We start from the raw sequence: 22,898 nt of genomic DNA, 5'->3' as shown, positions 1-22,898 counted from the left end.
AAAATTGAATTTGGTTTTGTGGATGGACCACTATCATTTTGTAAGAATATTTTGACTTATGCATGAAATTATGTTGTGGCCTTAGCAATTGTCATACTTTAACACGTTTTTTCTTCCTAAGTAGCCTTTTAATGTCCAATAAGGGACCAAAACACAGATCAATATTCTATGTAAGGATGCATGCCAAATCATGATTACTATTCCAGGGACTAAAACCAAATTCAATTATATACATGAGGATGAGATCCAAAATTTAACAATAATAATAATAATAACACGTGGCCTGACTAATCCTATGTGGCATTGCCACATGGGCCACCGGAGCTCCGGCGTTGACCCAGAGCTCCGGAGGGACGAAAACCAAACGTTTTGGCAAAGGTTAGGGACTAAACCCCACCTTTGCTCCGGCGAGGGATGAAAACCAGGTATTATGGAAAGGTTAGGGACGAAAAACTTATTTAAGCCTAATATTTAGCTATATAAGTGACAAGCTATTATGTGGAGATAAGCTCTCATAATTTGCGCAGTTAACTGATGATTATTATTTAATTAATTACTGGATAAATAATTGGGATATATATAGTTTGGCTTTGAATATTGGCATGGTGGCTTTTAAACTTATCCAAGAGAGATAATTGTGACACAGAACTAAGTCAGCAGTAGCACAGCCACTATATTTGCTATAAACTGTGGGAACTAAGATGCGTTGTATTTTCTCTGACAATTATAAGCTTCCAGATTCCTTCAGAGTCGTAACGAAACAAATTAACTCACCTTTTCTTTTCTTTTCTTTCCAGAAAGCATCTACCTCAGTCATGATGATTTCGGAACAGTTATTTTTGTAAGATTATAATATCAAAATATGGATTTCAATTGATTCTAGCGGCGAGGTAAGATAGATATACTCAAAGGATCAACATGTCTAATTATCTTCATAAAACCATGTCTAATCCAAATTCAAATTACCCCCGATTTAAGCATATAAAACTTAGAAGTATATGGCGCAGGTAAACAGCTTAGTTAAGCATATTTTGCTTTAACAAACAAATTTGAAAAAAATCATACAAATAGACTCATGTTAAAGGTAAGTACAAAAAGATACATACAAATGTTTACTCATAAGCAAATTTGAGCAGCTTATAAAAATAAATTCAAAACAACTTGCAAGTAGACCATAAATTATTTGCATAAACACTTATTCTATGCTAAGAGTTCAAATAAACAAATCAGTCTTATTAATCACATTCCATTAATGTGACAAAGATTTCAATGCAAATAATCATTTTAAGTCCCCGACCATTTAGAAAATAAAAACCAAGCTTTTAATCCATTTATTTTATCTTATTTTTAAATGTTTTCTGCACTTTATGATCCCTAACTTTTACACCTGGGTATGCAGCAGCGTTTGGAGATCTTTGTCATTCATAATGATCCTATCAAAGCATAACCAGAACTTCTCGAGTGTAAAGGATAAACGTACGTCAAATAATTCAACTCAATCGTTCATGGGAACAAGGGAAACGATCTCATAGGCATAATAAAAATCATGAAACAAGATATTATCCTCCAAAATGTTCCGAATAAGTTTATTTGCCAAAATGTTAAAATTGGGGTTATAAACTTTTTTGCTTTTCCATTTCAATGAAAGCATAGTTCAATCCTTTTCCGTAACATACTTGAAATGAAACTCTACTTCATTATTTTCCAACAGAGCTCACACCCTTATCAAATTATCTTGTTAGCAAAGGGACAAAAGTGAATGCAATTATGCAAAGACTTTTACATAAGCAAAATCACCTTTATGAAAATCTGCTATAAGAAACTACACATTATTCATGAAACCATGGTGTGACAAAGTTTAAACATCTTTGCCATTGCTTTCCCCTGACTCCTCCATTGCCTTCAATCCTTCGGCCAACATCCTCTCCCTGTTCTGTATTTGTCTTTCTACAGCAACCATATACAGACCTAGACAAAGACAAGTATAGTCTTCAATAACGAGAAAAATTAGATTATGATGGAAAAAAGTTTCCTATGAAAAAAAGGAAGAGACATTTACATAACAAAGGGACCAGTTAGTTTGATAACAAGGTCTGAGGAAAAGAAGATTTCATTGAGCAAAGGTCAAGAATGATTACTGATAGCACTTCCAATAGCAGTAGCCCAAAGAACTCTCATGGACCATTTGTCAGCAATCACACCCCTGGTTCCCATGGAATGTAGTAACGGACACAAACTTTGCTCTGAAATGAAATGTGAAAGTTTATATAAAACAAGCTCAGTCAAAGAGAAAATAGAATAATTTTTTGAACGCAAGTAATCCATCCATTAAACACAAGCAAAACAATTCCATGTTTAAGGGTGTTTTGATCATATTTTTTGTCTCTTTCTATATTTTGTCAATTTAGAAACTCAAATATCATAATAAATTTGTTTTGTTACCACCAAAAATATTAGTTCCAGCTCAAAGCAATCAGAGACTCTAATTAGGCTGGTTGCTGCAACTCCTGCAAAACTATCACTGGATTTTGCATCTTTCTTTGTCAATCTCTAATGTTTTGGAAAATATATGAAACAATGACACAGTCTCAGGCCGTCCTTAGAGGCAGAATAGCAGCCACTGGTTGAGATCCAGGGACAGACCTGCACATTTCCTTCACACAACCTGCCCTACTATACTGTGACAACTAGGCTATACCATGCATGTTGGAGAAAACTCTAGTTCCCACAAGCTTTTACAAAATACATAGAATCGAACAGCTATATATAGCATGAGAAAGTGTCTTGTTCACCTAACGTCCTTCTAAGACTCAAATAGCAGACATCCAGTCAATACCATTTGATGCTTAACCATTCCATTATCTGCATTCGAAACTGCGGGTACTTAGAATACATGGTCCAGTTGGCAGGGAGATCTCACTAGTAACCACTTACTGCCACAGCTTGCAAAAATATAAAGTGGAGGTTGCATCGACCAAACCAAATTCATTAATAGTTAAGGATTAGTTCCTACTTACCACCTAATTGTCTATCTTTTTCTTTGATGTCCACTTGGTTTCACACTGTTAGTGTAAGTTGCTCCAGCAGTTAGATAACTGGAACCCTATACCAAACCAGTCTTGAAGCACAATGAATGAGCTCAGAAGTTCATTTTATACAAAACTCATTAACTAACAATGTTTACTTTAGATAAAAAAACAACAGTCATATCATAAGCAAATAAAATCTTCAGAATAAAGTGGAAAGAAGCACAAGTTTATACCTTCACTTGGGAATAAAAGATAAGAGCACAGAAAATGTAAACAAAATTGGAAGGATGAGCAATCCATCATTTATAGCTAAAAAAAATTAAATTAAATTTTCAACCTAGTCCATAGATAAAAGGAGAAAATATGCAATTTGGATAAAAATCAGAGAAACCCCTAAGAGTGAACCCCCAAATGATTAACTAACAACAACTCAAGCAAAATAAAAATAGCAAATTTTATCATCTTTATTTTGAATCATTTGAAGAAGGCCCTCCCTACCAATCAATGAAATGAGGGGAGAAGAGAGAGTAGCTCAGAGGCTTAGCCTTCAACAGAGAGCAAACAAAGTTTTTCTTACCGCTACAACAGATACAGAAACAGACTTGGGTTGGGACACTGTCCCCTCTCCACTCTGGTAACGTTTCAAAGACAAGGCTATCTACTGGCTACTGGCACTTGACTACCTTTGTGTGTGTGTCTATGTATATATGAACATCTTCGATAAATAAACCTAACAATTATCATATCAAAACTCAAATCATTCACAATTAGCAAATCAACCTTTCACAACAAGTAATTCAGAACTCAGACCATTATGACAATCACCATTACCAAAAATCAGAACTCGGAAATTAAGAGAAAAAAGGAAATTCCAGCAGTAAAATCATATGATCAGATCGCAGCGCGATCACGAGCACACAATTAGACCAAGGATACAAATTGAAAAAAAAAAAAAAGAAAAAAAAAAACCATAGCCTCAAGCTCACAATGACATGACAATCTTAGCCACAAGCTCACAATTACAATCACATCCTTCACAATGACAATCTTAGCTACTAGCTCACAATCACATCCTGAAGCTCACATAGAGAAATTACAACATCAATTACATGCAATCTGATTCTCAAACTCAAGCTCACAATTTGAAGAAAAAAGAAAAAAATACAACAGACAATGTGGAACAAAAAATCAAAGAGTAAACAAGATTATCCAGAATCAGAAACAAAAAGAGGGAAAATGCGAAGAAGAAGAAAATCAAGAGTAAACAAAGAGAGATCAGAACCATGGATACATACTGACACTTGTGCAGGCCGAGACGAGAGATTGCGAGGATACCAGACGAACAACGGCCGAAGGAATGGCCGGCGGACGGCGGAAATGGCCGGAGAATGAGGGCGCGAAGTCGCGAACGAGGGACTTAGGGTTCTGTCTCAGTTTGATCAAGAAACCGTGGTTGCAATACAAAAAATAAAATGAACTTGGTTAGTGAAAGATTAGGATCACATCATATCTTCTCCATAGATAGAGTGTTGGATTCAAATGATACATGTTTGATTCTACTTAAATAAGTTTTTCGAGTCTTGTGAATAGTAAAAAAAATTGCGGAAAGAGTTAAGCCCCGCCAAGATGTGGATCTTACATAGATTCAACTCAAGAATAAAAAATTGCGGAAAAATTGCGGTTGTTTTTTCTATTGGGCTCTTGTTTTTGCCATGGGGTGTTATTGGTTTTGCCGTGGTTCTTTTTGGGTTCATTTAGTGTACACAACTTTTTTCTTGTGCAAGGTTGCACAACCCTAATTTTACCCATTATTACAGGTTTCTCAGCAGGTCACTCTTTTTAATTTTAAAAAATATATATTTATTTTCTCCCCCCTTCTCCACCACCTTCCTCCGGGAGTTGGGTTTGGGACCCCCCTATGGGGCTCCGCGCCCCACTTAAAGTGGGGAAATTATTGAAAAACCCCCTTTAAAAGAATACGGAATATTAAATTTCGTATTCAATACGGAATATAAAGTTCCGTATTATATTACTATGTAATCGACAAGGGTTTTTTCAAAACCCATTTCAGCGCTCCAAACCCATTTCCCAACCCTTGCTCTGCAATCTTCGAGACCGACGCTCTCCTTGCTTCAATCATCATCTGGACAGGGTACCATTGTCTCCATCATCAACCCCATTCTCCCCATTCATTGCATTGAACCTAGAGGTAAGTAAGTTTGGATTTCAACTTGAATTCACCATTTAACTTGAAATTATGGAATCTTTCAACCCTAGGATAGTCGATTTATGCTTAAGTAGATGTTAGGTTGGCTGAAATTGTATAAATTGGTCTTTGGGGCGAGTTCCAATCATGCAATGTCGTTAATGGAGTTCTGGTTCGATACGGAACATAATATTCCGTATTCAATATGAAACTTAATGTTCCGTATTGGATATGAAACTTAATGTTCCGTATTTGGTGTCTGTTTAGAGTTATAAACTTAATTTATAAAATGTTTTTATAAAACTTAATATAATTAGCTTAGTTTATTTATAAAACCTAATCTAATTAGCTTAGTTAATTTATAAAATGTTTTTAAACTTATAATTAACATCGTGAATTATTTAGTGATTTTATTTAGAGATTTAATTGAGAAATTTAGTAATTGAGCGAGTATAATTTATTCAGTGAATTTATTTAGAAAATGTTTGCTCTGAATATATAGTGAGAATGAAGAACAGAAAGAGGTCTCGAGCTAGTGAGGATGCGGGGCCTACAGAGGATAGACACCAGCGATTACATGCTTCTAGCCGGCGCGGCGATCATGCTGCGACCTCTCAAGCGGTTGAGGCTTCAGCTCCAGCTCCAGTTGATTCTATGCAGTCGCCCATGGTAGAGGCTTCAGCTCCAGCTCCAGTTGAGCCTACTGATCCAGTTCCTACTCCGCCGTCTCCCATGGTTGAGGTACCTCGCCGTGAGTCACCAGGCGAGGAGTCATCAGGCGAGTCGTCATCCGGCGATGAGTCATCCGACGAGGAGTCATCCCGCGAGGAGGGGTCATATGACGAGGATAGTATTCCTCCTCCTGATGTTGATGCTGATGTCGTGCCAGAGGCACAGGGTGGCGAGGAGGACCTGATCCAGAGGTTGCCGCCGTTTCCGGGGGGGCCTGTTGATCTGTCGCTTCTCACGCATTATGCTGATCACAAGGCTCCCTGGACGTGGCATGCACTCCTACGCACAGACGAGCGGTATGTGGACCGTCGACACTTGAGGGTGGCCACAGCTGGGGGGAAGGTTTGGAACCTTGCTTGTGATGGTGATTCAGACAGTCACAGGAGGGTTCGAGAGTTGATTGAGCAGACGGGTCTTCATCAGCTACCCTGGTGCAGCTACTCGGAGACAGATGCAGGCCTCATTTTGGCCCTTGTGGAGCGATGGCATGAGGAGACTAGTAGCTTCCACATGCCGTTTGGGGAGATGACCATCACCCTGGACGACGTGTCGGCTCTTCTCCATCTCCCCATGGGGTCGAGGTTCTATACGCCTGGGAGGGGAGGGGGGAGAGGGACGAGTGTGCAGCGCTATGTGCTGAGTTGATGGGAGGATCTGTTGCTCGTTATCATGCTGAGTTTGATAAGAACAGGAGCCAGACTATTCGCTTTGGGGTCTTGCAGACCCTGTATGATGCTGTGTTGGAGGGTATGTCTTAATTATTACTTGATTAAATAGTATCTATTATTATTGTATTGTTATAAACTGTTAACTCAATTCATTTCATTGTAGAGCACCGATATGAGGACGCTGCACGGATTTGGCTGGTGAACCAGCTAGGCGCGACGCTCTTTGCTAGCAAGAGCGGTGGATACCACACGACCGTCTACTGGATAGGTATGTTGCAGGATCTCGGTCGAGTGTCCGAGTACGCGTGGGGCGCGATTGCGCTCGCTACGTTGTACGACCAGCTTGATCGAGCGTCCAGGAGGGGGACGACCCAGATGGGAGGTTTCAGCTCACTCTTGCTAGGATGGGCCTACGAGTACCTTTCTGATCGCGTCATTATCCGGAGGGCGGATCCGGAGTACTCGCAGGCCCAGCCTAGGGCGCGGCGGTGGGTTACGTCCCGGGTCGGGCATGCAGGCCTCGATGAGAGGCGAGTCATGCTCGATGAGCTGACGGTGGATGACATTATATGGACCCCATTTGAGGACCATCGGGCTCATCGACCACGGGATCAGAGGGCCTTGTATTCTGGCTACATCCGGACGCCATTTGGCCGTGTTGTTCGACGACATCTACCAAAGAGGGTTCTGCGCCAGTTTGGCTACATCCAGGATGTCCCTCGACACCCCTCCGAGATCCAGACGACTGGGTCCCTTGCTGAGACCGCAGATGCTGCCTATGCTGATTTTGTGCCGCACCTGCGCCCTCAGGGGATCCCTGCTACTCATTCGGGAGAGGCTGTGGAGGAGTACATGAGGTGGTATGGCGGTGTGTCCCATCGGTTCATCATCCCTGATGATAGGAGGGAGGAGTTCAGTGCTGTGGTAAGTTTGAATTTTATTTTTCATGCAATTGTGATTTTTTGTTCATGATATTTTATTTGTACACTCACATTTATGTACATTATTTTTGCAGACGGTTGTGCGTCAGGCCGTGGACTTGTTGGAGCAGTCACTGGAGGTGCCAGATGCTCTTGCAGTTGGCACGCATGCCCGATCCCTCACTGAGAGGGCGCTGGATCTTATTAGATCCAGCGCATTCATCGGTACCCAGGGAGTAGCCTTTGCTGCTGTCCGAGGAGCTGGAGCTGCAGGAGGCAGAGGTCGTGGAGGTAGAGCGCGTGGAGGCAGAGCCCGTGGAGAGGGTGCATCTGCAGAGGGCGCTCGTGGAGGCAGAGCTCGTGGACCTAGAGGTCGGAGGGGTGGCGGTAGGGGTGGCGGTAGGGGTCGGGGCGAGTGACTGTATATTTGTATATTTTTTTGTGTACTTTTATATTATGACATGTGTTGAACAGTTTGATAACATTTGGATGAGCCCAAAATACATCCCTAATGACTTCCGATCCAGGCTCATGTCTTTCAAAGTGGACGTACTTGTCACCGTCCAACTTCTTCAACAAGTGTTGCATTTCTGTCAATGACCCGCGGAGGGATTTTCTTAACCTCTTGCAAGCACCATAAATCTGAGATATGGTAGTCAAGTTTAAAGGATTGTTTTCCTTCAAAGTCAACAGCATCTTTCTCGGTGGAACCCAACTCTTTGACATTTTTTCCACTTGCTCCTTCTCTTCGGAATTTAGACGACCAACAAAATTGTGGCCAAGTAGTGACCTAGCTGGTTCATGGTTGTGTGTACCTTCCATCACCTTTAGCCGCCAATCTCTATCTATGCCATTTTTCATAGGTCGTCCTTTTAGTCTAAAAGGACATTCTGTCTTTTCTGTTCTCGTTCCTTCAACAAGGTCAGGGTCTCTGTAGGGAACATACTTACCATGCTTCTCGCACCCCAACATGACATAAGCTTTTCTGCTTCCATTCCCACCGCTATCTGACTTTGTGATCAACACAACATATCCATTTTCAATCGCAATTCCATGAACCCAATTGATAAGATCATCACGGGTAGGGAAAATCTGTTCAATGATGCATACCCAACACACAAACAAGGCATAAACAAGGGTGATCAAGACATAATAAGAATTGATATATTACACTTTCAAAACAATGCAAAAATCTGTTCAAAGAATACCTGATCAGTTGTAAATAAATGCGAGACATCTATACTTATACACGGGGGTACAAATGCTGGTGGTGGCACCTCTTCAGGTTGAGCATTGTTCAATCCAACTTCAATCAATTGGGATTCATGAAATAAAAATGATTCTGTCATCCCTGGAAGAGAATACGGAACTTTATTATCCATATTGAATACGGAACTTTATAATTCGTATTGAATACGGAAATTTATAATTCGTATTGAATACGGTATATTAATTTTCGTATAGACTCCGAAACTTTATATTCCGTATTTTAACACATCTCAGAATTCAGAAAATCATCATTCTAACTACTTAATCTACTTAATCTAACAACTTCAACTACTTAAACTAACAACATACAACAAACAACTAACAACACTTACCTCAAATGCTATCTTTTTGCATCCAATGGTGGAGAGCTTGCCAATGAAGGAGTTGGTGGTGGTGGTAGGAAGAATGGAAGTGAGGATGAAAGTGAGGTAGGAGAGGGTGAGAGAGAGGGTGGTCTGGAGGCATTGAGGGGGTTAAGGGGGCTGGTGAGGGGTTGGTGACGGAGGAGTAATGGTGGAGGGGTTGGTGGAGGGAGGAGTAATGGTGGAAAAGGTGATGACTGTCAGAGTTATAATACGAAATTTTAACTTCCGTATTCTATTTTATTGAATACGGAAGTTTAAGTTCCGTAGGGCATTTATGGGTTAAAAAAAAAGAGGTGGGGCGCGGAGCCCCATAGGGGGGGCCCCAAACCCAACTCCCTCTTCCTCCCCTCAACCTCCACATCATCTGCCGCCGGCACCACCGCCACCGCCACCGCCGAACCCTCCTTCCTCCACCACCAACTCCACCCCCTTCCTTCTCTCCTCCCTGCAATGCTGGGTTTGCTCGATCTCTGTCATTTACAGATCTGAAATGTTGGGTTTGCTCAAACAATGAGGAGGAGGAAGAGGAAGTTTGGTTTCTGCCCAGAAAAATTAAAACCACCCTAATGAAAACCAATAAACAAAAACAAAACCACCCGTAGAATTGATTTAACTCATATGAAGGAGGGCACTTCGTGATTGATTTAACTCAACAACATAGTTTACTCTTCCAGAATTTTACATCATATCTTGCTCTTGTAGGATTTACGATAAATGGGTTCAAAGACCATCTGTAGACCCATTATCATGCTTGGAACACTTCTTCCCCTTTCTTTCCCCTAATTTTCACACAAACAGATAGAGAGGGTTCAATGCTGGAACAACAACAGCAAAAATTTGGAAGCAATCAGAACAGAGCAGGTCTGAGAGAGGGAAAACGACCTGAGAGAGAAGGTCGTGACTTCACTGGCGATGGGGGAAAGGGCGATGACGGGGTACGGTGGTAACGCAGTGAGAAGAACGTGAATCAAACATCCCTCCAAAATCCTCCTCCTTCAACTCCAATTAAATTCTCAATTACCCTTACCCAATTAGATTCTCTCTGCAACACCCCTTTTGGACCTGGTTCAGATTTGGTGGGTTGAAGGAAGTTTTCTAGTGAGTTTGAAGAAAGGATTCAGTGAATCTGGAGAAAATAGGGTGGTGGTGCCGACAGCGGATGGTGGAGGTTGAGGGGAGGAAGGTGGTGGAGAGGAGGAGGTAGTAAATATATATATTTTTAAATGAAAAATATCAATGACCTGAAAACCTATCATAGTAGGTAAAAGTGAGAGTTGTGTAACTTTACACAAAAAAATTCTTGTGTATGGTAAATGGACCCGTTCTTTTTTGGGTTTGTTTGTGTGGGTGTTTGGGGCTTTTTTCTCTTTTGCGGTGTTTATTTGTCCTATGCTGTTTTCTCTTTGCTTGAGAGTCTCAAGCTTTCTACTATTTTAATATATATTATTGAGCTTTCTAAAAAAAAACTCAAGAATAAAAAGTTTTGGAAAGAGAGTATTATATTTTTGGCATAATCACGAATGTTCTCCGTGAGAAGCAATTATATTTGAGTCAAAAACATCTTATTTTGGTGGCGTTAATTCTTCCGATGAAGTTTTTTCCATTCAAATAACTCAAACTCAATTTATTCAATAATCTAAAGTATATAGAGTATACAACACCATAAGGTTTAGTTATTGAAGAATCTATTTATGTAAAGTTCAATAATTCTAATAAGTTTTATAGTAAACCATTATAACTTGAAGAAGACAGTGGATATAGAATCCAACAAAGAATAATCTAAAAAAAAGGTAAATTGTGTCAAAAGTATAAGACTAAGAACAACTTTGACAATAACTTGACCACCATTGGTATGATCACCTGATTCAAATTAGAAATTAGGCGAAAGAACCCTACATGAAGGAAGCTGAAGATTCAAAATTTTCCATCCCCCATAACAAATAATTTGCCAAACCTCTAATGTAGAAAAGATAAGATCTAATATGGTGGTACTAGGTGATCAATAGTAGTGGCATTGTGGTGGATGTCCAGTGGTGATGGCAGATGATGCTTGAAGTAACCATGGTGGAAGGTAGCTGACAATAGTGGTAGTGGAGGGTGCTAGGTGAAGACGCCAACAACAATTGCGAAGGATTCTAGACAGTGGAGCTGTGGAGGATGCCTAGTGGCTAGTGCTCGACAATAGTGACAAATGTCAACAACATTATCGTTTCTATGGTGCTTATTAGTGCTTATTAGAGACGATAGATGCTGGGTGGCGAGGGTGAAGGATGAAGTCAAGCGCTTGTGGCTGTCATCTAGGGTATCACATAGTGGTAATAGTGATAGCCTGACAGACCGTAAGAGATAGAAGAGGAAAAATGTGCATCCTCACCCTTATATGGGTCGTTTGCGTACCACTAGTCTAACACATTGCTAGCTATCTCTTTGAAAATATAATCTTTTTATTTTAAAAATAATATTTGAATTTTGGCTTGTTTGAAATGTGGGTTTCTGCAATAGAAGAAGTACTTTTGAGTAAGTTATAATTATATAGGAAAAGGGTAATAGATGTTTCTATTTGTGCCCCTGGCAATTGGCTACATATCCCATTCGGCAAAAGGACACCCTACAGTCCCCACCCTTGTTTGTGCATAAACATATATACAAGGGGAAGTAATAACAGAGCTATGGAGGCAAAAATAAGCACCTAAACAAAAATCTAAATCTTGCCAACATCACCCAAAATTATACATGGGACACTTCTCATTAGGGTCCTTGTGTAAGTCTCTGCATTTCATTTTGGTCACTAAGAGTCTCGATGAGAAGGGGTGGAGCATATTGAGCTGTCCCTTGGTGTTCTTCAGAATCCTGGCAGTATGAGAGAACGATGGTGTCAATTGACATCTCCACAACTGCAAAGAAGAGAGTTGCAACAATGTATCCAAGAGCCCAGCACATCTGCATTTTAAACAAAAAAAATATAATAAGGTTCTGAAAATTTCAAAATTCAAGTTTAATGGTGAATTAGTAAACTTCATTTTACTATTTTTTCCTTCTCTTGGTCCTTTTAGTAAGAGGGTGAGCCTCGACGCAGCGGTAAGAGGTCAAGTTTAAGATGACTTTGCAGATACAGGTTCGAGCTATGAAATCAATCTCTTGCAAAATGCAAGGTTTGCCTGCATTAGATCCACAAAGTGGGTCCGGCCCCTCTCTTGACCTCGCGCATAGCGGGAGCTTTATAGCACCCGGTTTGCCCTTTATTGGTCCTTTTAGGTAGGATATCCATTAAGGTTATGTTTCACTCAGGTAGCAGTTCAGAAATAGAAAACATAATGGAAGACTTTCCCTCTTTTTAAGGATATATAATCTGACACTTTTAATAATGAATTACCATTTTCATTCTCTTTAGATTATAGAAAACATACCACAACAGGAAAGAGTGGAGATGAGGTCTTGTTATGGTCTGAACTGTACTTGTGTGTGTCCAACATGAGGAACGCAAACACCGCGCTCGAGAGGCTTACACATAATTTTCCAAGGAACAAAATGATATCTCCAATTACATTAAGGCGCCCTATCTTTAAAATGTTATTCATGATCAATTCTGTTGCAATAGAAGAAGCACTGCAGAAACTTTTGCCCGTTATAGCAATCTGCAGGAACCAAGAAGATGCTCAAGAAGTTAAAATTAGACAAGTTAATAATTTTCAAAGTGTAAAGAAACTTTTGCCATTAGTGCATGCATAAAAATATGCTTTATGATGGCTACTGTAGATTAACAAAATTTACCATGATGTAAGCATTTCGGTTTACTGATTTGATGGTCCACTCAATACACCTGAGAAAACATTGAGATGATTGGTATAGAGCATTGCCTATCCAACTCCCATACCCATGACTAGAGACTTTTAGTTTGCGACGCATAGATTCAAGCAGAAAGCGGATTGATTCTACAAATGACACAATCAGAGAACCAAGGGCCACAGATCCAAGACTGTAACGCATAAGTCTCTTCATAGAGGAAAAGACTGAAAGAAATGGAACTTCTGGCTGCAAGAAGAACAATGAATTATATTTAATAACATGGATAAAAGAATTTTAAGTGTATCAAAGTCAAAATGCTTAATAGAAGATCGAATTCAAATCAAGCACCAGCAGTTTGCAAGTTAGATCTGAATTCGATTTTCAACATTATGAAGCTGCAAATTCACCTATGGACTATGGTCCTTGAAAGTTGAAACAAGTAGTTTAAGAATCTGGTTAAAACCTATTCTTACACATATTGTTCTTTGATAGAATGAATAATATTTCGATAATTTATAATATCATGATTCATGACTACTTTTCTGAGTCAAACCAAAAACTATGGCCCTGCTTAGGCTGGGATTACATGTTGTTTAATCTATTAAAATTCGAGTTATATTGACTGCAGAAAACCCTCACTGAATCCTCTGAATTGCATTATTCATGTTGGACAATGCATTGTGACTCACCGATGTTTCACCATGAGCCCAGTAATAACAGGCAACAGATCCAGCAATCACTGTTGAGGAGGATGCTATGAAAAATTGTGTAGCCCAATAGCCCCCAAATAAGTGGAAAAGGATGGAAACTCCGATATGAGGTGTGTATTTAATGCTATATCCACAGCAACGATCACAATTCACCCGTTTTGCCATGAGATCATATGTGCAACAGTTAGAGTTGCAGTCATTCTGAACAATCTGGCCAGAGCTGAACAAATGGAGAGCAGCTGAAATCCAGAACATGTAAAACACAGCAAGGATACCATAAGGTATGAGTGGGAAAATAATGAGTGCTTGAACTTCTCCTATCACTTTTGCAGCAACCTGTGAACAAAATTTGCATTAAATTAATTAAATTAATGACTCGTGTAAGGAAATAAAAATTGCATATCATTTCACACATACTAGTGGTTCTATCATTGCATTACTATGTTCAACAATTTTGACAAAAAATTGTTTAACACTGTAACAACCAGATATGCAAACTAAAGATATTACATGCGGGGAAACATTCTACAGTTTAATTGAAGTTGGATAATTGCATATCATGTAGTGATACTTGCCTTCAGGACAGATGTTGCCATAAGGATGCGTCGAACAATAGCAATTGAAGTAAGAATGGCAACAACTGTGATAAAGGTCATCAGTACAGTGACAACACGTAGATGACTCAGCTCCTGAAAGTAAAATTGTCTCATTAGATGTACAAACAAAAATCATCAATAGAGAGAGGGAAGGGGAACTCAACTAGGATGTTACTTACTCTCCCGAATACATTAATATAAGGGTCATGCTCCCCAATGATGGGAGAAATAGCATCATTTCCGATCCATCCAGCTGAAAATTAGGAAGACAAATTAACTCGGCATTATTGTTGGAATGATGTTTGTCAACATCCAGATAAAGCTAAAATATTATTTGGCTAAAATAAACAATTCAATAGTAATATAAGAATAGTTTTTAACTAGAATAACCAACTAAGTATTTTTTTTTAGTTTTCAATGCCCATTTGCATAGGAAGAAAAGGATAAGATCAACATCAATAACTTCCATCAGAATAAATCTCCAAGAATAAAACTCAAGATCATCTAGAAACTCCAATATTTTTATATGAGAAACACATCACAATTTTCTTTTATATATGGACCCCTTTCATTTTGATTGGAAGTTATATCTTTTACCAAAAGCATATTTAGAACAACTGTATCTTGGGCCTTACCCAGGGATCCTTTTTTCCTGCAAGATTTAAAACAAAAAGATCTTCATTGTTTAACAATAATTTTTCCTGTCTTGGCACAAAATCCATTACATAAGTGATTTTGTAAATGACTGGAAAAGAAAAGAAAGGGCAAAAAAAAATCCATGCAGGAGGTAAGGAACAAAGAATAAAATAAATAGATGGAGATAGGAAAAAACACATTAGTTGAAGAGTAGTATAGATAATTTGTTTTGATACCTTTATAATGATATTCCCATAAAAGCACCAATATTTGATTCAAGAAGTACTTAAATAACCCAAGAGAGGTTCAAACCTTTTAGATAGTAGAACATTGTAACTGATATCATTAGAACATTAAAGAGCACGACTGTTATCCATGGCATTGCAGCGACAAAATGCCGAATCATCATCAACCAAATCACAGACAGGAAAAGAGGTAAAATCCCTCCACAAACAATCAGAACAGGCCACGCCTTTCCTATGTCAGCCATGTACCTCTGCAAATATAACACATAAAACATTGTAATTCTACAGCACATAATTCATATGAAACTGAATATGTAAGGTCTAAGCACAGATTTCCGCACTTCATTCCGTTTGTTTTCTTATCTCTTTAACCACAACATATCAAATATACAACTAAATACTGTAAAATGTTGATGTTGAGAGATTATGCTTCCTTGGGACAAAATCACAATGATAATTCCAATAAAAGAATTAGGAAGCTGAATAATTTTAACCTTTAAGACAGCCGACCGAGAATTAATAGCCTTGTGAATGGACTTATCAATAAGAATGTCTTTATTGATGTTATCTCCACCCATCAGCTGCCAGTGATTTAGAGACGCATTTGATGCTCGAGCAATAAATTGGCAACTCCAGTAAACTATAGACAAAAATATGCTTTAAGTTACAGGTATTACAAAGATGATACATAATATATAGGAGGATACCTTGTAACTAAGGTAAAAAAAATCAAAGAAATGCCTCCACATAACCATTAGCAAACATACAGCAAAATATTAATTTATGAATGCATAAAAAATGGAATAGTCTGCTCACCATTTACACTCGGAAATATGACAGGGTAACATGGGCCCTGAAGTTTAAGAGAGGAGTTTCTCATTTCTGGTGTAAGGAACTCATAATAATCATAGTTCCTTTTAATCCAATCTTCCATCGAAAGACGAATATCTCCTTCAGGATAATCACACACCCAGTTAAGAGAATCATCCGCAGGCACAGGGCAGTCCGATAAGCATATACTGCGGGCATCAGAAAGCTTAAATTGGCTATCCTTCAATCCACTCTGATAAACCTGATTAGGGTTTTGCCAATATCTAAGCTCCAATTTACGAAGACCAGGGTGCGCATGCTTGTCCCCACACACATTCCCTTTGTAGTCAAGCCCATAAGTAAGCCTGATAAGCAATAGTGCCAATTATCACAAATTACACAATGAAAACAACAAAATGAGAATAAAAGTAGCAGGCTTCATGCTTCTACACATTCAAGTTTCACTTCCTGCTTTAAGTTCCTCAGCAGCCATTACCCAAAGAAATAACAAGATTAATCCCCAGTTGAAAAAGTATTGTGATAGTTGATAGGCCCAGTAAGCACACATTTGCTAAAATAAAAAATTGAATAGTACAAATCTTGTTTAAATCAGGATTTCATGCAATTTGAAGCATGGGAAAGTTCACAGAACACCCATTTACTAAAAAAAAAAAAAATCTTCTTTACTTTTTTGTATATTCTCAATGAACCATTCTAATCAAAGGCTCAGGAAGGAAAAAAGAAAAAGGAAAGTTGAAAATCATGAACCACTAGGAAGAAAAATGTATCAATTACAATTTCCCTATAAAAGAACTCCATTGAGTTAAAATTTACATTCAATCAAAACTATATAACTTAACAATTGCAGAAATTCCACTAATTACATAACACAGTGCTCAAGTTAGAAAAAGGATGGAAACTTGAAGATTTTACCTTAGTGGGTTTCCTTGGTTGAAACCAAAGCTGGAGTTAACAATCATTGCAATCCAAAAAGCTATAAAGATCACAAGAACAATGATGTCTCTGCATTTCCTGTCATGCCTTATGATTCCACCCATTTGGGTAACTCCATCACTTGATGGGTATCTTCCACCTATTACTGCACCTAAAGAACCCCTCATTTTGAAGATAGTATTTTGAAAGTGTTTCTACACCAAGTGACAAACTTGGCTTCAATTTAGCATTCAGAGGGTAGAAGAAGAGATGCAGAAAGAGGAAAAGGAAGAAGGGGTAGAGCAGAGTGGTGGTGGAGGAGAAGCTAGTTGTTGTGTTAGCTAGGGGAGAGTGAAAACCAGTGTGAAACAAATAAAGGTGTTTTAGATTTGGACTATATAATAAAATAAATTCCATAATATTAAGACATAGATTTGCTAATGTTTGTGTTTTTTTTTCCGACTCGATCTATGTTTTGTGGCTTCTCGGCTTAAACTACGCAAAACCCTGTACCCAAAGAATAAAACTGCAAAGTTGTGTCAGAAGAAAAAAAAAGAAAAAGGAAATTAAAAAAATCAAAGGAGTAATGAATTATACTTGGAAAAAGCCAAATTTACAGATAGATTGTGCATTTAAGTTCCAGCAAAAATAGCACTCCCTGTGTAAGTCATTTTAACTTAACTTTTTAAGATTAAAAGTTAAAATTAGTAGTAGCGATAAATTTGTAGTTTTTTAAAATTCTCTCCTTATGTCTTCCTCTTTTAACCAAAAAAATCCTCTCCATATGGCTTATCAAAAAACAAATTTCTCTCCATGTTTTACTTTCTCTAAATAATAGTGGCGTGAGAAATAAAACAAAATTTTGGGAATAGAAAAATGAATTTTATATTAAGTATTAAATATAAGGATAAACACGAAGAAAAAAAACTAATTCATGTTTCATAGACGTGGTATAAAGACTTATATTTTTTATAAAATATTATGAGAATTTGACTTGTAATATGATAGAGTATTTAAAGTTGAGAATTTCTATTTTCAAAACAAAAAATTAGAATTTCACTAAAATTAAAAATAAAAGTTACTAATATTGTTAAGCTCTCTAAGTATCAGTTTCGTTAATGAAACACATTAAAAGTTTCCTTTATTTCTAAAAAAATTATAATAGTAATTTACTTTTTTTTTCTTAATCGAGATACTTTTATTTACGCTAGTTATGTCTGTGAAACTAATCTCTTATTTCACAATTAACTCACTTCACGATTAAGTGATTAACTCACTAAACGAAATAGAACAAACCCATAAGTAAATTAGTGGCAAGTTAATTTGCTTTACTAAACAATTGAAAAAAAAATCCCATTGACAAAACTACTTTCTCCATCAATTACATGAGTGTCTTTTTAGTTTTTAGGTTTAGACTTTCAATGTTAGTGTTGACCAGTGTTGTGCATATTTTCATTTTTTTGAGTCACACAAGAATGGTTGGAGTTGGGACTCATCAAGAATGAGCCGTTAGCCGAAGCGTGGAGACAAGCCGGTATGGGAAGTTGTTATTAAAATTAAATCAAGGTATTCCGCGGCTTTGGAAATTATGAAAAGACGGTGATTAAGTTTAAAGTAAAATTAAATATCTGACTCTTGCTGACTAATAATGACACTTGATTGGTCCTCAGTATTACTATCAGACGGATAGAGATTGGTGGTCAATAATATAACACAAGAGTTGTGGAATAATCATATACAGCTTATAAACTGCCCATAACTTGGTGGGCCCAACTACTCTTTGTATTCCCTCTTTTCCCTTTTTCTAATTAAAAAAAACCCTCTTTACTTCTTTGAAAGGTCCCTTTTGTTACATCTCATTTCTCAAGTGTCTTTTCCATTTCTACCTTTTTCCTTTTCTTCCTACTTTTTCTTGATTAATTCATCCGCAGAAACATTTATATTTTCACATTTTTTGTTAATAAAAAATGGTATAACAAAAACAAAACACCTCTAGACTACCAGATAGAACGCTAGTAGTAAGTTGGAAGATCCACAGAAACTTACTCTTGAGAAGCATCAAGAAATCTCTATGATGAGGGTTAGTCAGCAACTAAAATTTTACTAAATGCATGAGAATTTGAAATCTTTATTTATGGGGAGATGATAGTTGAAATAACCTATCCTCACTTGATGTAGGTGTAGTCTTGTAGATATGGACATAGTACATTATTATCAACTAATCATGAATTAATTCAATTACCCTTTGGTTTTATCTTTGAAGATACATGCATGGGTGTAAACAAACAATGAAACATGCACTTAAAAAGCTGAATAAATTCCTTACTTTGCTTTCTTTCTGAAAAAAAGTCTAAAAGGGGAGGAGGTATTTGACACTTTTCTAGGCACGGCGAACGAGCACGAATGAGAATTCAACAAAGGCCAAAAGCCCCAAACCCAACCACAAACCCTCAAATAACAAGAGTGGTGATTTTCTTATAGTTGAGTATGCAACCCTTTAATCATCACCTCCTCACAACCTTTGTACACAAGGCCTATTTTAAGTCCTTTTAATTAATCACATTTTCTTATAGTACATATTTTAAAATAAAGTAGGTAGAAAATACATTATAATTCACATAATTTAAAATATACATCAAGATTCTAAATATAAGAAACTTATGAACTAAAAAATATTTTTAGTAAAATTTATGAGTCAAACATATATTTCCAAAAATCAGTGACCAAAATCACATTAGTTCCAAAATTTGTGACTCATCCCATACGTCTTGAAATTATATGACCAAATATTTAGCATGACCAAAAACATATTTCTACCTCAAAACAGATCAAACACGTTTTCTTAGATGCCCACCTTCCTCAATGAAAACTTGATACACTTACACCAGAAAAGAGAGGAGATAAAATGCAAATGATGCAATATAAAATTGTTGCAAGACAAAAAAAAAAGGTAGGGAAAACAAAAAATCACTATTGTTGCAATCTTGAGTTGAGAATTTCTTCCATCTCTTCATCGAGCTCAATATTGTCAGCTTTCATGCTCTCTAAAACCCCATCTACTTCCCTCCCACATCTAACATATAGCTTGATCAAAGACAGATACATGTCCCTATTCATTGACATCACTTTCTTCAATGAATTTACAAAATCTTCTACTTCCTCTATATCTCTGTTATCAGTAACCCAACTCAATATGCTGGAAACAACATCAGATTTTGGTCTCCAACCTTTATTCTCAGCTAGCACAGCCAAAGCCTCCTTGAAGCACTGAAATGCCTTCTCCATGTTCTCCTTGGCCACATGCCCAGATGCTATAATAGACCAACTGTTAGGAGTAGGAGTCTTCCCTTTATCAACCATGCTTCGGAGCATCGTTTCTGCCTTTTCAATCAATCCCTTCCGTGAATACCCAATCAGGAGGATGTTTGGCACCTTGAAATCGTAAGTGTTACCAGATAACTCCCACTGACCAAGTAATTTCTCAGCTTCCTCAAGGTCCCCTAACTTCACCAGACAACCCAACATGGTTATATATTCCCTATTAAGTTGCTTCTTACAGTTATCTTTCTGCAGTTTCCACAATCTCATCATGTCTTTCTTCTTCCCAAGACTTGCATAATGTGAAATCATATGATTGTAAGCAACTGCGTCGCGTTTGTATGCCTTGTCCTCACACTTCTTCAGGTAGATAAGAGCTTTATCTTTCAGGCCTGCTTTCACGTAGAAGTTAGCCACCGTAGAATATGTCATCCAATCCACGGCAATGTCGCCTTCTGTTTCAATTTTCTCCAACAGTTTCTCCATATTCTCGAGGTCAGATCTCGCGCCATATGAGTTTAAGCAAATCCTGTAGCTGAAAATGTCAGGAGAAACACCGTCTTCTTTCATCATTGCCAAAACATCTGGGACTTTCTCATGTTGTTCAGTTCGTGTGTAGAGGCTCATTATATTGTTGTAATGGAGAGGAGAAACAAAACCCATGTCCTTCATCTTCTGCATCTGGGAGAGTGACTTGTCAACTGATCCTGCCATCACATAACAATTCAAAAGGGCACCATGAACCTTTTCAGTTTTGTCACTATCACTCAAATTCTGAAAATAGCTCTCTGCACTCTCCAGTCCACGAACTCTACCAATAAGTTCTAGCTGCACGGCTCGGTCACCTGGCAAAATTGGGCAGAGCCCTTTGCTACTCATCCATTCAGAAACCTGAATTTATCATCAAAGATGCAAGATATCTCAGTAATTACTGCATAACCAGGAACAAGTGAATAAATTTTAAAGAAAGAAAAGATTGCATTTCAGGTTTTATTTCTTTTATTCTTCTTTGGCAATGTCTTGTCATTTTCAATCCGTCTGGATGCAAACAAGAGAGCACTTATTGCAGACTTGCAGTTTATCTAGTGTTCTTTTCTAGTTGATAAGCATTAAGCTCCAATAAGCTCTAACAATAGAATGAACATTTTTCCGGTCTGAGAACATCCACCATCTGAAAGTTGCTTTGAGGCCATGTAGGCAAAAAATCTTGTCCAACACATTATCCTCCATGAAAGACAATATTGTTCGAGCAGGGAGCATCCACCGATGGGGCTAGCTACTAGATTCAGACTCATGACCTTATAAAGCGGAATAGTTATTATCACTCGAACCAACAACTCACGGTAGCCAAATGTATCTACAACTTTGATACATTCACAACTAGTTTCTCCTATGTCCCATTTCTAGCCAGTTTTACTTCCTATCGCTCTGTTCTATCACATCACTTACCACTCGAACCAACGACTCATGGTAGCCAATTGTATCTACAACTATGATACATTCACAGCTAGTTTCTCCTATGTCCCATTTCTAGCCAGTTTTTGTTTATCGCTCTGTTCTATCACATCACTTATCATATTCGTCGCTTCTCCCTCTTCAGCTCCTATTTCTCTCTAAAGGTGGGGACGGAATGAGAGTGAACAAAACATTTTCTTTGTATCTCTTTCCTTATTGATTTAAAAAACAAAAAACTTAATTCAAAAAATAATATAAATCTGTGGAAGCAAAAGTCTCCAGGTGCATTTTCTTCCTCATTTCCAATACTCAACTAGTTACATTTGCTAAGAAGCTGAACAATCAAGGAACAGAGAAAAAAAAACAGTTCATGAAATTGAAACCCCTAAATGTTGAGCTAACCTGTAGAGCTTGAGTGAAGCGTTTCCGGGTGCGTAGAGTTTTGACGATACGCTGGAGCTCCTGGTCCCTGACGGCGTGACCCTCTTGGAGCCAGTTTTCGAGAACGGGAACCACGCTGAGAGAAGGGTCACCGAGGGGGCTGATTCTGGAGTAGAGGTTTCTCCGGTTAATCGTGACAGTGGTGGAGGCGGAGCAATACGGTCTCAGAAGCTGAAATGTGGCGGTGAAGCTATGGAACTTGTTGCGGAGGATCGCAGAGAACGGTGATGATGCCATTTCCAACGCCGGTAGAGGAGTTGAGAAGCTAGGGAGGGTGGTGAGGTTGCGAAACTAGCTCAGTAAGGAAGAGAGACCAGTCGCGTGTTAATGGTAACGCTTTTACGGGTCGGGTTGAAACATTCCAAACCTTGGAGTGACAGATAGAGGTTTTTTTGCTTTATTTCCTTAAAATTTGGTTTCTGTTTTAAGGGGTTGTTTTAGCTTTGAGGGCTCGATTATGATGCTTAGGAGTGTGCTTCTGTTGACCTCCCCAGCAGGTTACTTGCGTCATGCTTCAAAGATATGATCAGCACGAGCGTGCCAAGTGCCGTAAGTATTTAGTTCGATCGTGCTCTTGTCTTTTTGAGTTTTCCCTTGTCTTGATTCTTGTTTTCTACCCATTGCACATTTAGGTAGTGTTTGGTAGACAAGTGAGAAGAGATTGTATTTGTGATGTTTTAAGATTGAATGAAATAGTATATGAGGGTGGAATGGAGGGGAGTAGAACAAAATACTCTCTTAAAACTTTTACACGTTGAAAACACTCAAAATATTTTGTA

The 22,898-nt window shown here is 38.2% G+C and overlaps 4 protein-coding genes across 8 annotated transcripts; 1 reads left to right on the top strand and 3 right to left on the bottom strand.

The window, feature by feature from the left end:
- Positions 1–1,676: 1,676 nt before the first annotated feature.
- On the bottom strand, positions 1,677–4,531 carry LOC130747297 (uncharacterized). 5 transcript variants are annotated; one of them, XM_057600191.1, is made up of 5 exons: positions 4,325–4,531; positions 3,018–3,118; positions 2,793–2,862; positions 2,139–2,243; positions 1,677–1,968 (listed from the first exon to the last, which is right to left on the bottom strand). In XM_057600191.1, the coding sequence occupies exons 4-5, from the start codon at positions 2,212–2,214 to the stop codon at positions 1,859–1,861; spliced, it is 186 nt and encodes a 61-aa protein (XP_057456174.1). In that variant the 5' UTR covers positions 2,215–2,243; positions 2,793–2,862; positions 3,018–3,118; positions 4,325–4,531; the 3' UTR covers positions 1,677–1,858. The 5 variants fall into 5 exon arrangements, with proteins under 5 accessions (XP_057456174.1, XP_057456175.1, XP_057456173.1 ...); XM_057600192.1 differs by lacking the exons at positions 2,793–2,862; positions 3,018–3,118 and adding an exon at positions 3,607–3,759; XM_057600190.1 differs by lacking the exon at positions 2,793–2,862.
- A 2,259-nt stretch (positions 4,532–6,790) lies between these two features.
- LOC130743458 (protein MAINTENANCE OF MERISTEMS-like) lies at positions 6,791–10,362 on the top strand. The gene is made up of 4 exons (XM_057595710.1): positions 6,791–7,559; positions 7,651–7,879; positions 9,988–10,124; positions 10,225–10,362. The coding sequence occupies exons 1-4, from the start codon at positions 6,906–6,908 to the stop codon at positions 10,360–10,362; spliced, it is 1,158 nt and encodes a 385-aa protein (XP_057451693.1). The 5' UTR covers positions 6,791–6,905.
- Positions 10,363–11,688: 1,326 nt separating this feature from the next.
- On the bottom strand, positions 11,689–17,280 carry LOC130748434 (choline transporter protein 1). The gene is made up of 10 exons (XM_057601656.1): positions 16,906–17,280; positions 15,979–16,337; positions 15,657–15,802; positions 15,230–15,413; positions 14,461–14,534; positions 14,261–14,374; positions 13,665–14,021; positions 12,961–13,221; positions 12,597–12,824; positions 11,689–12,129 (listed from the first exon to the last, which is right to left on the bottom strand). The coding sequence occupies exons 1-10, from the start codon at positions 17,091–17,093 to the stop codon at positions 11,938–11,940; spliced, it is 2,103 nt and encodes a 700-aa protein (XP_057457639.1). The 5' UTR covers positions 17,094–17,280; the 3' UTR covers positions 11,689–11,937.
- Positions 17,281–19,730: 2,450 nt separating this feature from the next.
- LOC130749236 (pentatricopeptide repeat-containing protein At4g21705, mitochondrial-like) lies at positions 19,731–22,529 on the bottom strand. Its single transcript, XM_057602558.1, has 2 exons — positions 22,081–22,529; positions 19,731–21,114 (listed from the first exon to the last, which is right to left on the bottom strand). Exons 1-2 carry the CDS (start codon positions 22,354–22,356, stop codon positions 19,876–19,878), a joined length of 1,515 nt encoding a protein of 504 aa, XP_057458541.1. The 5' UTR covers positions 22,357–22,529; the 3' UTR covers positions 19,731–19,875.
- Between the last annotated feature and the right edge of the window lie 369 nt (positions 22,530–22,898).

Source organism: Lotus japonicus, chromosome 3 (assembly GCF_012489685.1).
Source record: "Lotus japonicus ecotype B-129 chromosome 3, LjGifu_v1.2".
Classification (NCBI taxonomy): Eukaryota; Viridiplantae; Streptophyta; class Magnoliopsida; order Fabales; family Fabaceae; genus Lotus; species Lotus japonicus.
The sequence above is the reverse complement of the archived record's forward strand: the minus strand, read 5'-3'. Positions and strand labels throughout refer to the sequence as shown.